Source organism: Dendrobates tinctorius, unplaced genomic scaffold (genome assembly GCF_039654945.1).
Source record: "Dendrobates tinctorius isolate UK_male_01 unplaced genomic scaffold, ASM3965494v1 ptg000039l, whole genome shotgun sequence".
NCBI classification, from domain to species: domain Eukaryota; kingdom Metazoa; phylum Chordata; class Amphibia; order Anura; family Dendrobatidae; genus Dendrobates; species Dendrobates tinctorius.
Window position 1 is genome coordinate 8,485,340 of NW_027361707.1, and position 17,181 is coordinate 8,502,520.

Consider the following 17,181-nt stretch of genomic DNA (forward strand, 5'->3'; position numbering starts at 1 on the left):
ATATCTGATTCTTGTGCCAATTAATTACTTGTTTTTTTTACTAATACATAAGTAGATGTTTACATTTTATTGACCATTAATAAGGTTATATTATTGTTTAGCTAAGATGTTGTACCTTAAGTTCCTAAATAAACCAGTGGAAGTTCAGGTTCTGGTACCCTACCCCAACTTCCAAAATTTGGTTCTGGTACCAGAACTTTACTCGAATTTGAACCAGAACCCGAACCACATTGAAAACAATGAGGACCCGAACTTCTGAGCAGGAAAATCTTCTCTCTCTGCAACGCACTTCCCGCGGAACTTCGAACATTGCAACAGACTACCGGGAGACACTATCTTTTAAGTTCGGGTTCGCTCATCTCTATTTATCTTTCAAGATGAAAACTGAGGTCTTGTGGATCCCACACGACTAAAAAGTTTAGTGTCAGTATTTTAGAGCGACTAACGGCAGGTTAATAGCACTTGGGCACGACAGGTCCCCTTTAAATTAAACTAAAAACTCCCTTATTTTTGTAATCTCCAGATGGTGAATGTAAAAATTGCCATAGCACATGGACCCTGGAGATCTATAGGGTCCAAGAGGTTTTTATGTTCTATATAAATAATGTTAAAGGAGTTGTCCCATGTCCTGTCTTCAGGAGCACAACGCTCCCTAGCCTTCCAGCTTCCACCTCGCTAGGGGGAGCAGTGTGCTCCTGATTTATTACCAATGTGGACCAGTGGCGTAAACTGTGCATCATTTAATGCTGCAGGCAAAAGCAGCGGCATAGAAAGGAGCACCGAAGCTGGATAGATCTGGTGATCTGGCCAGCTTCAGAGCAGATCTTCCAAACTTGCTTAGAAGACGGCCATTGCTGAGATTACAGAGGAGACCAGTAACTTTGGTAGTGAGCAGTAAAGTTCTTGAGAACAAGATAATTTTTAATAAGACGTAAATTGTAAAGTTTCTCGTTTGTTCAAAAAGATGAAACTACCCCATTGATGATGATATGTGGGTTGCAGATTTCACGTTGTGGCCATGAAGTTTGAGACCTTTCCTCTTTGATTAGGGATTTTACTGACTCTTCTGTTTACTTCCTTTAGAAGGACAGGACTGACTAAGACAAGTGACTAGGAAGAAGAGCCATGGATGGTGGAGACAACTTTCTGTCTGAGGTCATAGTAGAAGAGCTGTACGTGATAGTCATTTGTGTGGCCACTTTTCTAACGTGACAGTAAGGCTTCTTAAATGTCCTTTGTGAGACGTGACTTATCACTAAATGCGATGCGGTAAGACGTGAAACCGAAAACTGTTCTTATCTAACTGTGACCTCAAAGTCATCAAGCAGCAGAATGAGTAAAGAAGAACTGACGATGTTCTACCCCAGAAGGGACGACATGTCCTAGTATTTTCCTTTATTCCATTACCTAATATACTTCCAATGGAATTGGAACCATGCAGTGATAGAGAAGAATGAGGGTGTGGAATCTGCTTCTGCGCCATTTCCCACTGTTTCATTGAAGGATATTGTCACACTGTGATGGCCTTGAACTGGGACCCTCGCACTTGTATGATGTTCGGATTAGACAGTAAGTCCATGGAGTAAGAGACCAAGGTGGGTAAGTTCTGGATAAACTAGGTTAGTGCTCCACAGGTCTACCTACTGATGAGATAAAAATCGGCCAATATGGACGGTCCTGAGCATAAAAAATGATCATCCGTTGTCTTTGGTGAAATGGACAATCGTTAGTTTTGACCGATGACTGATCAAAATACCAGTGGGGTTGTTGTATTTTTTTTGGCCGGTGATAAGCACCGGTTCCATTAGTGGCTGAAAATTTCCAATTTTGTCAGTCTGAGATCTATTTTAAGTCGTTATCGAACTATCGATTATTTGTCAGCACATTATCAACAAATCTGTAAGGGAAAAAAAAAGGGAAATTAAATTCCCCATAACGGAACGTCCTAATATTGTCAGCAGAATACAGGCTCCAATTTCTGAGTCTAAATTCTATAAAAAGACAAGAGAGCAGCCGATCGTTGGCATGATCCCAGGTCCATGCGGTTTCGGATAGCGGTACAGAGCATCCGCTCACCATTGTGTCTCCAGAGCATCCATAAATTCTGAGCCCTGTGATGCTATATGCTTGATAGACCCCTGTCCAATACAATAAGTGCCGCCACTGTTTCCCTGCACAAACACTTACTGTCATTTTGCAGGGAAAAAGCTGTTTCACTTGCAATCCTGAATGACGATCGATCATGCCGGGCTTTGCAAGTGAAACAATAAGTGATTGTGTATGGAAACAGTGGAAAGATCGCTGTGGTACAGAGGTAAAGCTGCTGCATGTTAAAGGTTAATTAACTCTCAGCTCAATATATATAGGGCCTTTACATAATGTCCATGGACTCCTACACAGCCCGCCTGTACCTGTAGGACTGGATATGAGCTGATTGTATACACATAGTGCGGTTTCACAAATGCGGCCCACTCAGGTGTTGTTGCTAAATTTACCAGAGAAGCAGAAGTGTAGGCAGCAATCAAAGTCAGATGAAAGAAATTAACAAAAAGTCCCCTTAAAAATGGGGGCGTTTATACTAGATTAAAAATATTTGGGTGAGGAAGTACCCCAGGTTATAATAAGCAGCCAACCCAACCATAAAAGAAAAACAAAACAAAAAAGAGAAGTTGCTGCCTACAGTCATTAGTATTAATGATAAGAGCGCTGTTCGACAAGTGCACAAAGATCCACCAGAAGATATAAGATATGTCCCGATAGACTCCCGAATTGTCAATTCTTACGAAGGGCAAATTCAGACGGCCATACAAATCGGACTGAGATCGGAACGCAGTCCACGGACTGGCCGCGGCTGTCCAGCTGAATAGAAATACATAAAGATGTCCTCGGATCTGGAAAGCCACTAGCCAGTCTGTGCAATAGCGGTCCAATCTCGGTCCGATTTATACAGCCTTCTGACTGCGCCCTAATTATGGGGTCAGAAATTGTATCACGCAGATTTCGCATTTTGCGATGATTGTTAGACCACATATCTACTGGGGTCGACTAAATGGGAAAGTTATTATTGGCTTCAAGACAAAGTGCCAGCAAGAGTTAAAACAAAAAGATTGGAGAGGAATAGAGGGATTGTTTGATCCTTTTTCTTCAAAATCCAGACTTAAGGCTCGTGCGTACCACCGATTATCTCAGACAAGTGGTATCTGTGGTTCTCACCGATTGCACTCGTACCCATGATATTCTATGGGGCTGTGAACATGTTCGATGTTTTCCTGAGTGGAAAAAACTTTTTTTTTTTCTCTCCACATCTGAGAAAACCTGATGCCACTATGATCAAATTCTGATCAGAATAATAGGACCATTTGTCTCGGACGTAGAGACATGGTCATGTGTGTGACCTACTCTTAGCGGGACAGTGAAATCACCGTTGATTAATGTCCGATAGTCACCAAAATAGTGGAACCCACCAACCATCTCATTCTCTGTTTTTAGCAATGATCAGCTCTTATGGGGGTAAGGACATATTGTGCAATTTATCAGATAGACAGATTCATGAATTTTAAGGCTCATGCAGACGAACAGAGAATTCATAAATGTGTTGTCCAGTTTTTCATCGGAGAGCACGCTAACCCATGTTATTCAATAGGGTGATCCGATGAACGATTTTATTCTCGGTACATGAGGAAAAAAAAAATCACAATCCACATCTCGATGAGGCTCAAGATGATGGATATTTAAAAAAAATAGGATCCCAGTTCATCTGAGTGCCATGCGATTATTTATGGATACACGTCTTCTACTAACCTAGTGAACTGTATTTGATCGTGTACAAGTTTTAATGTAGATGTATAACTATTGATCGCACACAGAGGTCACAAAGACATGAAAAATGGAACTGTGGATGAAAAGTTTTCTGGATGAAACCATTTTTCATACACTCGTCTGCAACCGGCCTAAGTCTAATGTGTATGGGCACCATTAGGCAAAATTATTGATGGGTGCACAACTATAGTTAAGCCCTAGACTATCAGAGGGGTCCGAAAAAATCCCTAGACTATTAGACGGGTCCGAAAAGTCTGTCTGCCCCAAAGGAGATGACTGATAAAAACAAGGGTAGGTTATATCATTGATGATGGAGGTCTGAGCGTTAGGACCCGCTATGATGGGCAGAATGGGGCACTTTTATCCCTGTTAGAAGGGAGTGGTGTTCCGCATGTTCAACCATTGCTCCATTTTTTCCCTATATTGGTGCCAATCGATGTACTTGGCTTTTTCCAGCAGCCCCATAGAGAGTGAATAAAGTGGTTGTCAGGTATTTGATCTGCGGCTCCATCGAGGATAAAAAGTCTGCGTTCTGCCGATAAGTGTAGCTTTGTAGACCTCGGCTCCTGGTGGTCGAACCTCCACTAATTAGTCAGTCATCACCTATTCTCTATAAACTGGCCCTCTTAGTCAGTTTTCTTTGGTCTCCTGGGAGCTTTGCACGTTGAATACATTAAAAAAAATAAGTGTACTCTAAAAATAATTCACAAAGATATTAAGAATTGGAAAAATGCATAAATAGAAAAAAAAAAAAAATCTAAAAAAAAGTTGCAATTCTTCTGCACAAGTAGTCCATCTTTTCTACCATTTGAGGCCCCTACTACATTTCTCAAGATTGTCACCGACCTGATAGTGTCTCCACGACACATGGTTCTTCTATCCACAGATGCAGCCCGAGACTTAGTTCTTTTTATGGATGTCGCCATCAGATTTTCTCCATGGCTAGGTAGATAAATCTCTCGTTCCAATAGAAGATTAGAGCAGTGATGTACCACGCCTGGCTTCTTCGTGCAACTACGAGGGTCTGGGTAAGTCGGGTGCACAAAACTGGCCGTGACAGATTTCCTCTGGTGATACAGAACTTCCTTTTTCCGGCGGTCTAACACCAGGCTATACCATATTTGTGATAAGTTTCCTGCTCTGACAACTTTACAGCAATAGCATGAAGCGTACAATACCCTTGAAAACAAAGGAAATTCCAGACCAACTTTTAAGGTTTGTTACTTCCCCATTCACAAAAAGAGGAACAAACCAGCACGTTCATGTATCTGCGGGCTTATATGTAATTCTGCCCCTCGATATAATGCTCATGAATGTCCTGTATAGAAAGGTGGGCAGGTATTCACATTTTATGTGGCATCCTTGCCAAGAATATTCAGAATATTCTACGAAAAATTCTTAGTGTATGTTCTCTCCATGTCCCTGTGAGAAGGGGAAATAACCGGCATTTTTGTTATTATTTCATAAATCCATAGTACACATGAAAATAAGAAAAGTTGTAATAGATCTTATCAGAAAAATCTGCTTCTTTCTCCTCCTGGACTGATTATTCATTCTCAATTCATGGGTTAAATCTGTATTCAGTGAAAACAGACTTCCCCATTACTGAGAGATGAAATGACACCTGGTGTTCATAAAATTCTATGGAGGAGGGAGGAGCTAGAGGAACACAGGCATTCTGCTGCTAGTTCTAAAATTACAGTTATAGTTCTAAATAAAACTGTATGAGCACCAACTGTCATTCCCATCTCAGGCTCCTCCCCCTCCATACACCTTTATGAGCACCAACTGCCATCTCCTATCTAAGGCTCCTCCTCTCTCCATGCATCTTTATGAGCACCAACTGCCATCTCCTATCTCATGCTCCTCCTCTCTCCATGCATCTTTATGAGCACCAACTGTCCAACTGTCATCTTTTATCTCTGGCTCCTCCCCCCTCCATACACCTTTATGAGAAACAACTGTCATCTCCTATATTAGGCTCCTCCCCTCGCCATACACCTTTATGAGTACCTACTGTTAAATAAAAAAATCCAAAACATTCCCCTTTTCCCAGTTAAAATAATAAAGTAAAAAATATATTTTTTTTTAAAAAGTCCAGTCTATCAAAACAGAACATTTTTTATCCCCTATGGTAAACACAAAAAAGCAAAAAGCAAAAACGCCAGAATTGCAGTATTACAAGAAAGAGGAAACAAAAAGTGACATTATATGTATCCCAAAATTGGACTGATAAAAATATCAGTCCTCCACACAAAAACAAGCCCTCACACAGCTTTTTTATTTTTCTACTAATTTTTTTTCACCACTTAAATAATAATAAAAATAATAAGAATTGGGCAAATTTGGTATCAATATAATCATACCGAACTGGAAAATTATATTGCCAGCTCATTTTTATCACATGATTAATGCCGCAAAAACAAAACCCAAAAAACAATAGATTTGCATCTTTTTTAACCAAACTACCAATTTCTAATACATTGCATGGACAAATTAATGGTGTTATTTAAAACAACCAGACATTACAACATGGAATCGCAGCTGATTCTTTCTGTGAGGTAAAACATTATTTTCAATAAGATAAAATATGTTTTCAAACAGGTAGGCAAATGTTTTACCTCACAGAAAGCAGCATCTGTGATCCGATCCCACGCGGTCCTGTCAATATACTCTCTTTTGCGCCACACTTCCGTATACTCTCTTTTGCAGCACACTCCCGGCCCTTGAGCTGTGGTATGATCAGATCATGTTCCTGTACGGTCAGACACAGCCATTACACAGTACACAGCAGCGGCACATTTATAAGATTATCTCAGCACAGGAACATTTTATTTAAACACATCCAATTGTGGATCTTATTATTCCAAGATCTATCGGTTCATTTTATTCATGGGACAACCCGTTTATGGAAAACAACTGTGAGACGAACATGAAGCACTCTGGGGAGAACCTATCTAGACTAAACACACAGTAATCTCCAGCGATCTCAGGCAGGAAGGTAGCTATAAAAAACATTCCTTTATTTCTTTTCGTTAAAAGAACATGTTACAGGAAGTGGATACCTCAGTGGACGGTAAAAAATCCAACGCGTTTCAACTCAAAAGAGTCTTAATCATGGAATCTATCTAGACTGGTGATTCATACACCAAACTTTAACTTTGTCCAAGGGGTTGTCCACTATACTGACGCCTCCTTATACTCACCTCCGGTGCCGGCGCTGTTCCGGAGAGGAATTAACCAGGTAGATCGGCAAAATAAGCAATTGTAAGTACACAGTGATATAGAAATATGATAACTGCAATATATTAAGAGGATAAAAACGTTGATGGGAGGAGGAGGACAAGGAGGAGAAAGACGAGGAGGAGGAGTGCTCCTGTTCATTCTCATCTCTTGACAAGAATGGATCAAGGGAGAAAGAGCATCTCTCGCTTTGGAGGACCCATCCTGCCCTGCATTACACAGATAATCCGTTAATAGGGGCAATGTAATGTTTCATTTCCTTTGTGGTTTTGCTTCAAGGAAGTTAAACACTTGCCAAATTGCTCAGAGTCCAGGATTGTCAATGGACCATTATAACAAGTAGCAGATAAATTCAATCTCCGCATGAGAAAATGCTTGCATGACAGATTGCAAAATGCGTTTTGGACAGGGGCCATGCAATAAACTGCACAACCAAATTTACTTTTTTTTCCTCTCACTTGTAGAGACAGACGAGGCCACCTTCTATGTCTAATGAGTAGAATGAGTCACATTTGATATTTCAATTTTTTTTTTAAAAAAAGGCAAATTAAATATACTGCCAACAGGGGCGGACACAGACAGAAGAAGTCCCCTGCGCAAAAACTGTATATGGGCCCTTTGCAGTCTAATAGCTCATAGTAATGCATAATTCCACCTGTTTTGAAGGTGGTAGTGGCCCCCTAAGCTCTTTGGCCCCTGGTAGGCTGCACAGGTTGCACCAATGATGTGTCCGCCACTCACTGCCAAGTAATAGTGCATATCTCTCTCTCCATAGCTCAAGAACAACACCCTTTATATTTTTCCATGCATACTGTAACAGCGGCCATGTCAGTTGTTCCGGTGCCACCAGAACAAAATCCTGAGAACGTTCTCCTACCTGCTGGCATCCCTGATGCCTCTTCTAATTAGTGGGCCCGGTGTGATGTCATTGCTGCGAAGCATGTATGATGTCACTCCAGGTCTACAAATCGGAAAAGGCATCGGGGATGCCAGAAAGTAGTAGGAGATTGGTGGGACCTTGGTCAGGCGGCCATGGACTACTAACAAATCTTTTTTGCCCGTCCGCTTTTACTATGACTGGTCAAAATGGGAATCTGGAAGTAATTTGAGCCAACTTTCTGAAAACTTTTTGATTGGCTATTGAGACAGGTGAGAAGTTCTGATCAGTAGGATTCTGGGTGCTGAGACAACCAATGTTCACTAAAATGAAAGAGGCAAAAGTGCTGCTGGTCTCGGGAGGCGGTGCTGTCCTCCATCATTTACTGTAGACATTAGGAGTCTATGGATAGTTTATTGACAATTACGTTGCATTCATTGACGATGATCAAGTCACGTTAGGGCTGAGGCCACTCACAGGTTTCAGAAGTCCAGCGGCTGGTGGAACAGTGATACCAACATGTCCTTTAGACTGAACTCGACGATTTCCAAGAGACCGACCAATCGGCTAGGTGATGTGTATCGAAATCTCCTGACTCTCCCTCAACAGATGATGTCGTAGGACAGAATGATCGGGATGTTGGAATTTCAAACGCCGATCCTTTGGTCCCCAGGGGTGATGAACTACCGTCAAAGGTGTCTGGCAGCAGCTTTCTCCTCTTTCCCTATGGAAAGCACATGTACGCTCTGCCGAGCACTCATCTGTATAGGGGAATTGGGAAAGATTGTTGTCTCCTGTCTCATGTGTGTGGGAACTTTTAGGCTCAGTTCACATTAGAAGCTTATGACAAAATGCACACATTCTGGTGGGTGGAGGATGCATTATTTATATACATAGCAGTTTAAACGCTTGTTCACCATTTCTGGCAACATTCAGATCATCCGCCTTGCTTTCTTTCTATGTACTTGTAATAACCTGCAGTCATGCGTGATGCAGTCACGCATGTGGAGGCAGAGCAAGGGTTAAACAGGTTTATTTACAGGGGGATGTGCTCCACGCAGGAAGTGAGGGACTGTAGGGTGATGGCGAAGAATGGGGCAGAACTGGAAGGTTGGCAGGGCAGGTGAGGGACGAACGAGAGTTCAGTAATAAAGAGGTTAAACTTATCGGACTGTAGTCTTCTGTTGTGAGGGAGTACAGGGTCCTAACGGTGGCACCGACAACAGTGGTGCGGGTTGTCTTGTCGCAGTCTCTGTCAGGTGAGAATCCAGCGGTGGCACCGACAACAGCGACACATGCAGTCTCTCAATTCTCTGTCCACGATAAAGAAACAGCCTCCGGGGAAAACAACAGGATGCTGGGCGGTGAGAAGGGGTCCTGCTATCACCACTCTTAGTCACAAGTCCACACTCAGAACGTGTCACCGCAGGGACAGTGCCGCGCTCCTCGGTCAGTCCAGCTACTAGTCTCAGGGGCTCAGATCTGTCACTGTGCACGCCAGGCCTGCATGCACTAGCGACTGTCTAAGACTTGTCAAGGGAGTCTCGTCCAGTCACGGAGGCTGTCGGGTCCACGTTTACACAGAGAGCGCTCACCGCGTACTGTCAGTCTGTCTCAGTCCTCAGCAGGAGGGCTGTTTTGAGTATGCGATCACTATTGGGCAAAGCGGGTGCAGTACTCACCTAGTGTACAGCACCTGGCTTAGCTTCGCACGCTCCGCTCTGCTGGCATGGCTCTGCTGGCATGACTCCGCTCTGCTGACACAGCTAATTCCCCCAGCACTACTGCTCCTATTCCGGACAGCAGCAGCACAGCCTGTCACAGGACCAGCACTCTCTGGAGTGGGAAGCAGAGCGTGCTCTTCTCTGCTCTGTGCGCTGCACTTACTTGGCTCCAACTCCTGCTGCAGCACGCGCTTTTTCTTCTTATACCCCTGTGTCAGCATGCTCTCTCTTGGCTCTCCCCGCCCCTTTCTGTCAGCAGGAAGCTGTGTCTCTCCTCTCCTTCCCTCCTGCAGCCGGGGAAGGTCCGCCTCCCTCAGGCTTCCCCCCTAGAAACAGAGGATGCAGCCCCTTCAGTTCCGGACCAGGCATGCAGGTACCCACGGTCCAGTCTACCTCCTTACATACTCACTTATAATTGATTTTTATGACAGTTTTAGAGAAATAAATATGACGTTTTTCATATTGGCTTGTTTGGAACTACGGCCCCAATTCAACATTTGCAGTTTTTTGTAAGTCATTTTTCGGCCTCAATTAAGCATTCCTTTGGTCCGTTTTCTTGTCTAGTTTCGTATGTCTTGCATCTTTTTTTTACTTGCCTCTGACTCATTATTCTATTTGTGACTTTTTTAAGTTCATTTTATATGTGCTCATCTGTTGTTGTTTTTTTTTAAATTTGTGTGCAGCGTTTAGTTATTCCAGATATTTTCGGATAATTCTTCAATTTCAAGTGGCCAAATGTGGCACAACTCCAGTCCAATTTATGATGTTATTTTTTACTCAAAAAGTTGCAAAACAGGTTAATATCAGAAAAAAAGTCAATTTTTTTACCTTGATTTAGTGCAATAAATATCAGCAAATACCACAAGATAAGAAAAGCATCTTAAAAAAAATCCACAAATGATGAATTTGGATCTTTTTTGTCTTTTGGTATTCGCTAACATTTATTGCGTCCAATTCATCAAAATAAAGCATGTGGTTCATGAATTTGGTGTGGAATCAAAAATAGGCTTTTTTCATGTCATTAACCATTTTGGCGACTTTTTCAAAATGTCAAAAGATGTGAATTTTGAAAGACGTACCAAAATATCACTTCGGGGCTTGGATTGGAGTTGCGCCAACTTTTGAGATTTTTAAAAACTTGACATTGATGAATCAGCTGAAAACAGCTGGAATCTTTAAACTCGTCCCACAACGTGGAAAACAAGAAAAAAAAACATTTATTAGTTTATTTTAGTTCCACTTGGAGGCTAGAACCTCTATGAATGTTATAGTTTTAGCCATGAACCATCTCATGTGAATGCGCCGCAACGAGGACTTCCTCTTTTCCCATGGAACACATGATTACAAAACTTTCTAAAAGCCAAATGTTTTGCTTTTTTGGGCGTTCAAAGATGAAAATCAATTGATCGCCATAAACGAAGATTCTATTTACAAATGACATTTTATAACCCGGCCTGTGCTGAGATTTCGAAAAGTTCAACGACTGGAAACCAATAAGTGGCATTCCAGCATCACTTCACATGATGTGTTTTTGCTGCATTTTTATTGCTGCGTTTTTTAGTACAATGTGTTACACCTGTGTTTTTCACCAAAAATTCAAAAACTGATGTTTTTGCATTTTTAGTGAAAAAACACAGATACAACAGTTTGTGCTGATTTTTTGCTGCTTCCACCATACTGTACAAGCATTGAATAATGCAAGGTGTTAGGCCTCCAACGCAAGACGTCTGTGACACCATAAAACTTTTTGGAAAAAAGAAAAATTTGATCAAATTATTTAGTGTAAAAGATTTTTATGCCTGAAAAAAATAGTGACTATTCTAAACAAAATAATTCATGAAAAAATAAACAAGCAGCGGTACATCGGGTGCTGAAGACAGCTGTCATCATTCTCACCTGCTGGCACTGTGAACAATGATAGCAGGGGACAATGTTGAGCGCTTTATTCAACTGATAACAGTGCGAGCAGGCGGTGGCTGATGGGAGCATTCATCAGCCGCCAAACGCGTTATAAATAAATACGTCGTAAAAACGGCATGGGTTCCCCTGTATGTTTGATATACAACCAGGCAAAACTGACAACTGGGGGCTGCAACCCTCAACTATCAGCTTCAGCAAAGCTGGTTATCAAAAATTAAGGGGTCCCCATGCATGCTTTTTTTTAATTATTGAAATAAATAATATAAAATACAGCTTGGGGTCACCCCATTTTTTACAACCAGTTGACAGATGGGGGCTGGTATTCTTAGGCTGGTAAGAGGCCATGGATATTTACCCCCCCAGCCTAAAAAGCCGCCCAGAAAAGGCAAATCTATTACATGTGCCAATTCTGGCGCTTTGCCTGGCTCTTTCCACTAGCCCTGTAGCGGTGGCAAGTGGGGTTCATATATGTGGGGTTGATGTTACCTTTGTATTGTCTGGTGACATCAAGATCACAGATTAGTAATGGAGAGCTGTCTATAAGACACCTATCCATTACTAATCCTGTAGTTGTATTGTAAAAGAATAAAGTCTTTTAACTGAAATAAAACAAAACACTCTTCCATTTTTATTTAAAAATAACAAACACAGTTATACTCACCTAACGCCTACATTAAATGAATCCCTTTCCTGTAATAAAACAAAACAAAAAAAAAAACAACAATATTCCTCACCTGTCGGTCATTCTGCCCATGCCGTACTGCGACTGTCCAGGCTGAGAACCACTGGTGAATGAGCTGCTGCGCGCGCAGCATCAATGACTAATGGTGACGTCATCGAGGTTACCCCCGGTCACTGAGTCTCCATTCCCAACCGGGCTGAATTGTGGTGACCTCAGCACCGTGAGAAAAAGTCACTGAGTTCACCACAGTTCAGCTCAGTGAATTCACTGCAGATATGTCCATGCTTCTGTTAAAAAACAGATGTCAGCGTATTTTGCCAAAGGACACACCATCCGTGTGACTTCAATGTGTTTATGTGTGTAAGTGTCTCCAGTATGTGTAAAAACTGTCACCACATGTACAGTACACACTGACATCTGAAAAAGGCCTACATGGCATGGCCATTGGTCAGGTATTGTTCACACATTGGTCAGGCAATGTTTAGTTTGCACACATCACTAATTTAAAGGGAATCTGTCACCCCATTTTCGGCCTATGAGCTGTAGCCACCGCCATGAGGGGCTTATCTACATCATTCTGTAATGTTGTAGATAAACCCCCATATGTGACCTGAAAGAGAAGAAAAACAAGTTAGATTATACTCACCGGGGGGGGCGGGGGCGGTAGGTGTCGCGGTTCAGTCCGGGTCTTCCCATCTTCATGAGATGACGTCCCCCTTCTTTCTTCTGCCGCGGCTCCTGCACAGGCGTACTTCTCTGCCCTTTGAGGGCAGAGTAAAGTACTGCAGTGCGCAGGCGCCGGGAAAGGTCAGAGTGGTCCAGCACCTGCGCGCTGCAGTACTTTACTCTGCCTTCAACAGGGCAGAGAAGTACGCCTGTGCAGGAGCCGGAGCAGAAGTAAGAAGGAGGACGTCATCTCTATAAAATAGGAGGCGCTGGACTGGACCGCGACACCCATCGGACCAGACCGGATCCCCGGGTGAGAATAATATAACTCGTTTTTGTTATCTTTCAGGTTACATTGGGGGCTTATCTACAACATTACAGAATGCTGTAGATAAGCCCCTGATGGCTGTGACCGCAGCTTATAGGCCAAAAATGGGGTGACAGATTCCCTTTAACTAAACTGAACTGATCCTAACGGCTATTCTCAGGTGAGGAGACCAAGATATTTTGGTTTAAAAAATGCTGCAAAAACGATGAAAGAAGTGACATGCTTCAGTTTTCAAAAACCCAGCAGTTTTCCAATTAGGTCAGGAAAAAAAAAAAACGTGTGTGCATGAGATTTCTGAAGTCTCATAGCTTGTGCTGGTTCTGTAAAAAGCAGCTATTAACTTGCATAGCAAAAAAAGCAGCCCAAAGAAATGCACCAAAAACACAACATGTAAACAGGCTACGTTCCCACATTGAGCTTTTGGTGGGTTTTTGATGGTGCAGAAAATCTACAAAAAATCTGGAATTCCTAGACACAAAGTGGACAACGAAACAAAAAACAGGCGAGCACATATAAAATGGATGTAAAAAATGAGCAAATAGACTAATTTAGTTCAAAAAATTAAAAAAAGGCACAAAACAGAGGCAAAGGCAGTGATGAACCGGGGCCTCAATCTGTTCTTCTAGGTGCTGTATTTGACCACACTTGGACGTCACAGGTGCATGGCTTCCTCCCCATTAAAGGGCTTGTCCGGCACATTAGCATTGATGAAGTCATGAGGTTTCATCAGGTGCGTGATGTAATGACGTTGGGTGAGTAACACGCTGTACTTCAATTTAACCCCCTCAGAATGCTGCCAACTGTAGTTTACTAATACACATTGCCCAAATACTCCAGAGAACGTTGATGACAAAGAAAGTAAGTGTGCCTCTAAGGTTCTGCATACTTTCCCCCCTTTTCAACTCTTTATGAATGTCACCAATGTGCTGCATGACATAGAAAAAAAAATTGTATATTTTCCTCCCAGACCAGAGCCGCTCCGTTTGCTGTGTTACCCGGCGATCTCGTGACATAAACAATGTCGCTTGAGCGCTGCAGCCGATCAGCATCCACTGATTGTCTGCAGCCTTCACAATTCCATCAGAAGATGAAGAGGCGGTGCCATTCCGGAAGATAAGTATGCATTGTTCTTATTTTACGTAGCACCTTTTAATTTTTTTTTTTTTTTTAATTTTATGGCAAACAAAATGTTCAAAAAACAGCAATCCTGCCATTTTGTTTTTTTTACAACATTGACCGTGCATATTAAAAAACAGGATTAGTTTAGAATTTGGAACCATAATAACAATTATACATTTTTTTTTTATTTTTACACATTATAATAATTGTAGTGGGTGAAAGGTTTCTTTGGGTGTTTTTTCCCCCTTTTTGTTAATTTTTTTTTCATATTTATGCTAGTTAGACTTGGAAACTAGAACTTCTATGAACTTTATCATTTTAGCCATGAACCATCTCATGTGAAGGTGCCGCAGCCAGGGCTTCCTCTTTTCCCATGGAACGCATGATTATTACAAAATCTTGAGAAGTCCAGGGCTAAAAGCCAGACATGATTTTCTTTTCTTTTGGTCACTGATTTACATTTTACATTTATAGATGACAATGGAAATTTTATAACTCGGCTCCGCCTGGATTCCTCGTTACTGCCATCTTGGTAAATAGTGAATAGAAAAGAAAAATAAAATAATTTTCCTAATTTTTTTTTTCTAAGAATTTTTGGTACTGTCAGATCCATAAAAGTCCAATATCGCCAAACTATAAAATTATGTAAACCATAAGGTATAAAGAAAAAAAAAATCTATTAGCCAAAAGGTCACCGAAAAATGTAATAAAAAGTTATCAAAAAACGTCGTATACACCCACCAAAATGGTACCTTCAAAAGTGACAGCGCGCAATATACAGTCACCCACCAAAATGGTACCTTCAAAAGTGACAGCGCGCAATATACAGTCACCCACCAAAATGGTACCTTCAAAAATGACATCTCATAATACAAAAACCAATCTCTCAGCTCCATCAACAAATAAAGAAAAAGTTATGGGTTCTGAAAAATGTCGATGGAAACCAAAAGTGTTTTTTTTTGTTTGTTTTTTTTGCAAAGTCCAGATTTTTTTTAAGCCACAAGAAATAATAATAATGATAAGAAAATACAAATTTAGTATCGCCACAACGGTACTTTATGTTCTCATGATAAACTTTCGGTGCGTTTTTGACGCTACGTGTTTTTGCTGTGTCAAAAACGCAGCGTCATATAATTCTAGTAAAGTGGATGGGATTTATAGAAATCTCCTGCCCGCTGTGCTTCTTTCTAATGCGGCGTAATCTGACCTGCGGTGCCTTTTTTCAAACCGCAGTGTGTCAATTTCTATTGCGGGTACACTGAGTTTTCTGGGCTGATTTTCCCCATAGACTCGCACTACATGCGGAAAACCGCAGCAAAAAAACGCACATGCGTTCTTAGTTCATTTCCGCAGCAGAAATGCATCATAAATGCATGTCATCTGCACCTAGGTATATCAATAAAGTTTTGTCAAAGCCAATTACCAGGAAGTAACAAAAACAAAGTAGCTTTATTTAAAACATGACACACCAAACAGAGACAAAAAACGCAAAAAAAAAGGTGTGTTACAAAAAGCAGACAAAAATGCAATAAAAACTGCAAATAACACAATTTAAATAATAGGGGAAGACATGGTGCAGAGATTCGACAGCGTCAAAAGCTCATCGAGGGAACGTAGCGCCAGGCCAAGCTCACAAGACTGAATGTACATGAAATACGGAAAGCCCATGAACCAATTTTATTCAACGTTGCTGTTCAGATGTGCGTATTCTTCATGGACTGGATCAGCGTGAAAAAAATTGCAGCACGGACTATAGTAGTTTTTTTCTCATTACCGATGAGACTCACCCATTCCGGTCTATGAAAGCGCAAAAAAAAAGGAGGCACAGTATAGCATCCGCAATACTATAACATAGGAATGGATACCATACGGATGACAGGCGGGATAAAAAAATATTTTTTTTTCTGGGTGAAACTAGGATGATTTTTCTTATATGCTCCTGAGCACTTAGTCTCACGCTGTGTGCCCACGTTGCGTTTTTGAAAGCATTTCCGCAGCGTTTGAGCTGGATCAGATGCTGCAGAAACGCTTAAAAGAAGCATCCCATTCATTTTAATGCATTTTGGCCTTTTTGTGCCAATTGATGCGTTTTTTTCTGCATAGGAAGCGCTTACCGGCTAAAAACGCAGCATGTTCATTAATTTCCGCGTTAGTCTGCGTTTTTAGCTGTTTCCTATGAGTCCAGAAGACGCAAGGAAAAAACACATCAAAAACGCACGGTTTTGGTGCAAAAAAACACACAAAAAAAGCGCGGAAAAAAACGTGCGTTTTCTGGGAAGGAGAAGCGTTTTGTATCAGGTTTAAAACGCTAACGTGGGCACACAGCCTCACAGGTAGAGGAAGGAAAATGAAATGCAAAAATAATAAAATTATCTGTGTCCTTAAGGGGTTAAATCTTCGAAATGAGATGTTGATTAATGGGTTAATGGCCAATTATCTCTAGAGCTGGAACGTGTCTATTCTGTCCTTTGTTAAAGAGTCATCATTCTGGCTGAAAAACCAGAAACTTTGCCTGGAGCGGCCGGCCGGGAAGACGACGGAAGAATTTTCTCGACACAAATAAGCCATTGTAATGCGGCTCATCAGTAAGACTTAGAATGTAATAATAGGTAGGGTATCAGTATAAAACCTGTCTGCGTATCCACACTTGCCAGATGCCTACCAGGATAATGAACCCAAAGTGTGCAACTAATGCACTGAAAATACAGGATAAGAGCTTAGAGATTTAAAGGGGATGTCCAGTGTAGAAAATCAGTGTTCAGCTAAACTTTTTAGAAATGGTAAAATGAAGGAAGTAATGTCT

General features: G+C 41.5%; 1 protein-coding gene across 3 annotated transcripts in view; it reads right to left on the reverse strand.

Annotated features, from left to right (window-relative positions):
• SH3BP2 (SH3 domain binding protein 2) overlaps positions 1 to 17,181 on the reverse strand; it is a 109,951-nt gene that overhangs the window by 38,104 nt on the left and 54,666 nt on the right. The window contains exon 1 of one of the 3 annotated variants that reach the window (XM_073574463.1): positions 4,666 to 4,929. The exons of 1 other annotated variant lie outside the window; for it this stretch is intronic. In XM_073574463.1, coding sequence (XP_073430564.1) covers positions 4,666 to 4,745 — 80 coding nt within the window. In that variant the 5' untranslated portion in view covers positions 4,746 to 4,929. Of the gene's footprint in view, positions 1 to 4,665; positions 4,930 to 17,181 lie in introns of those variants that run through there. One more of the 3 variants, XM_073574460.1, reaches the window with a different exon arrangement.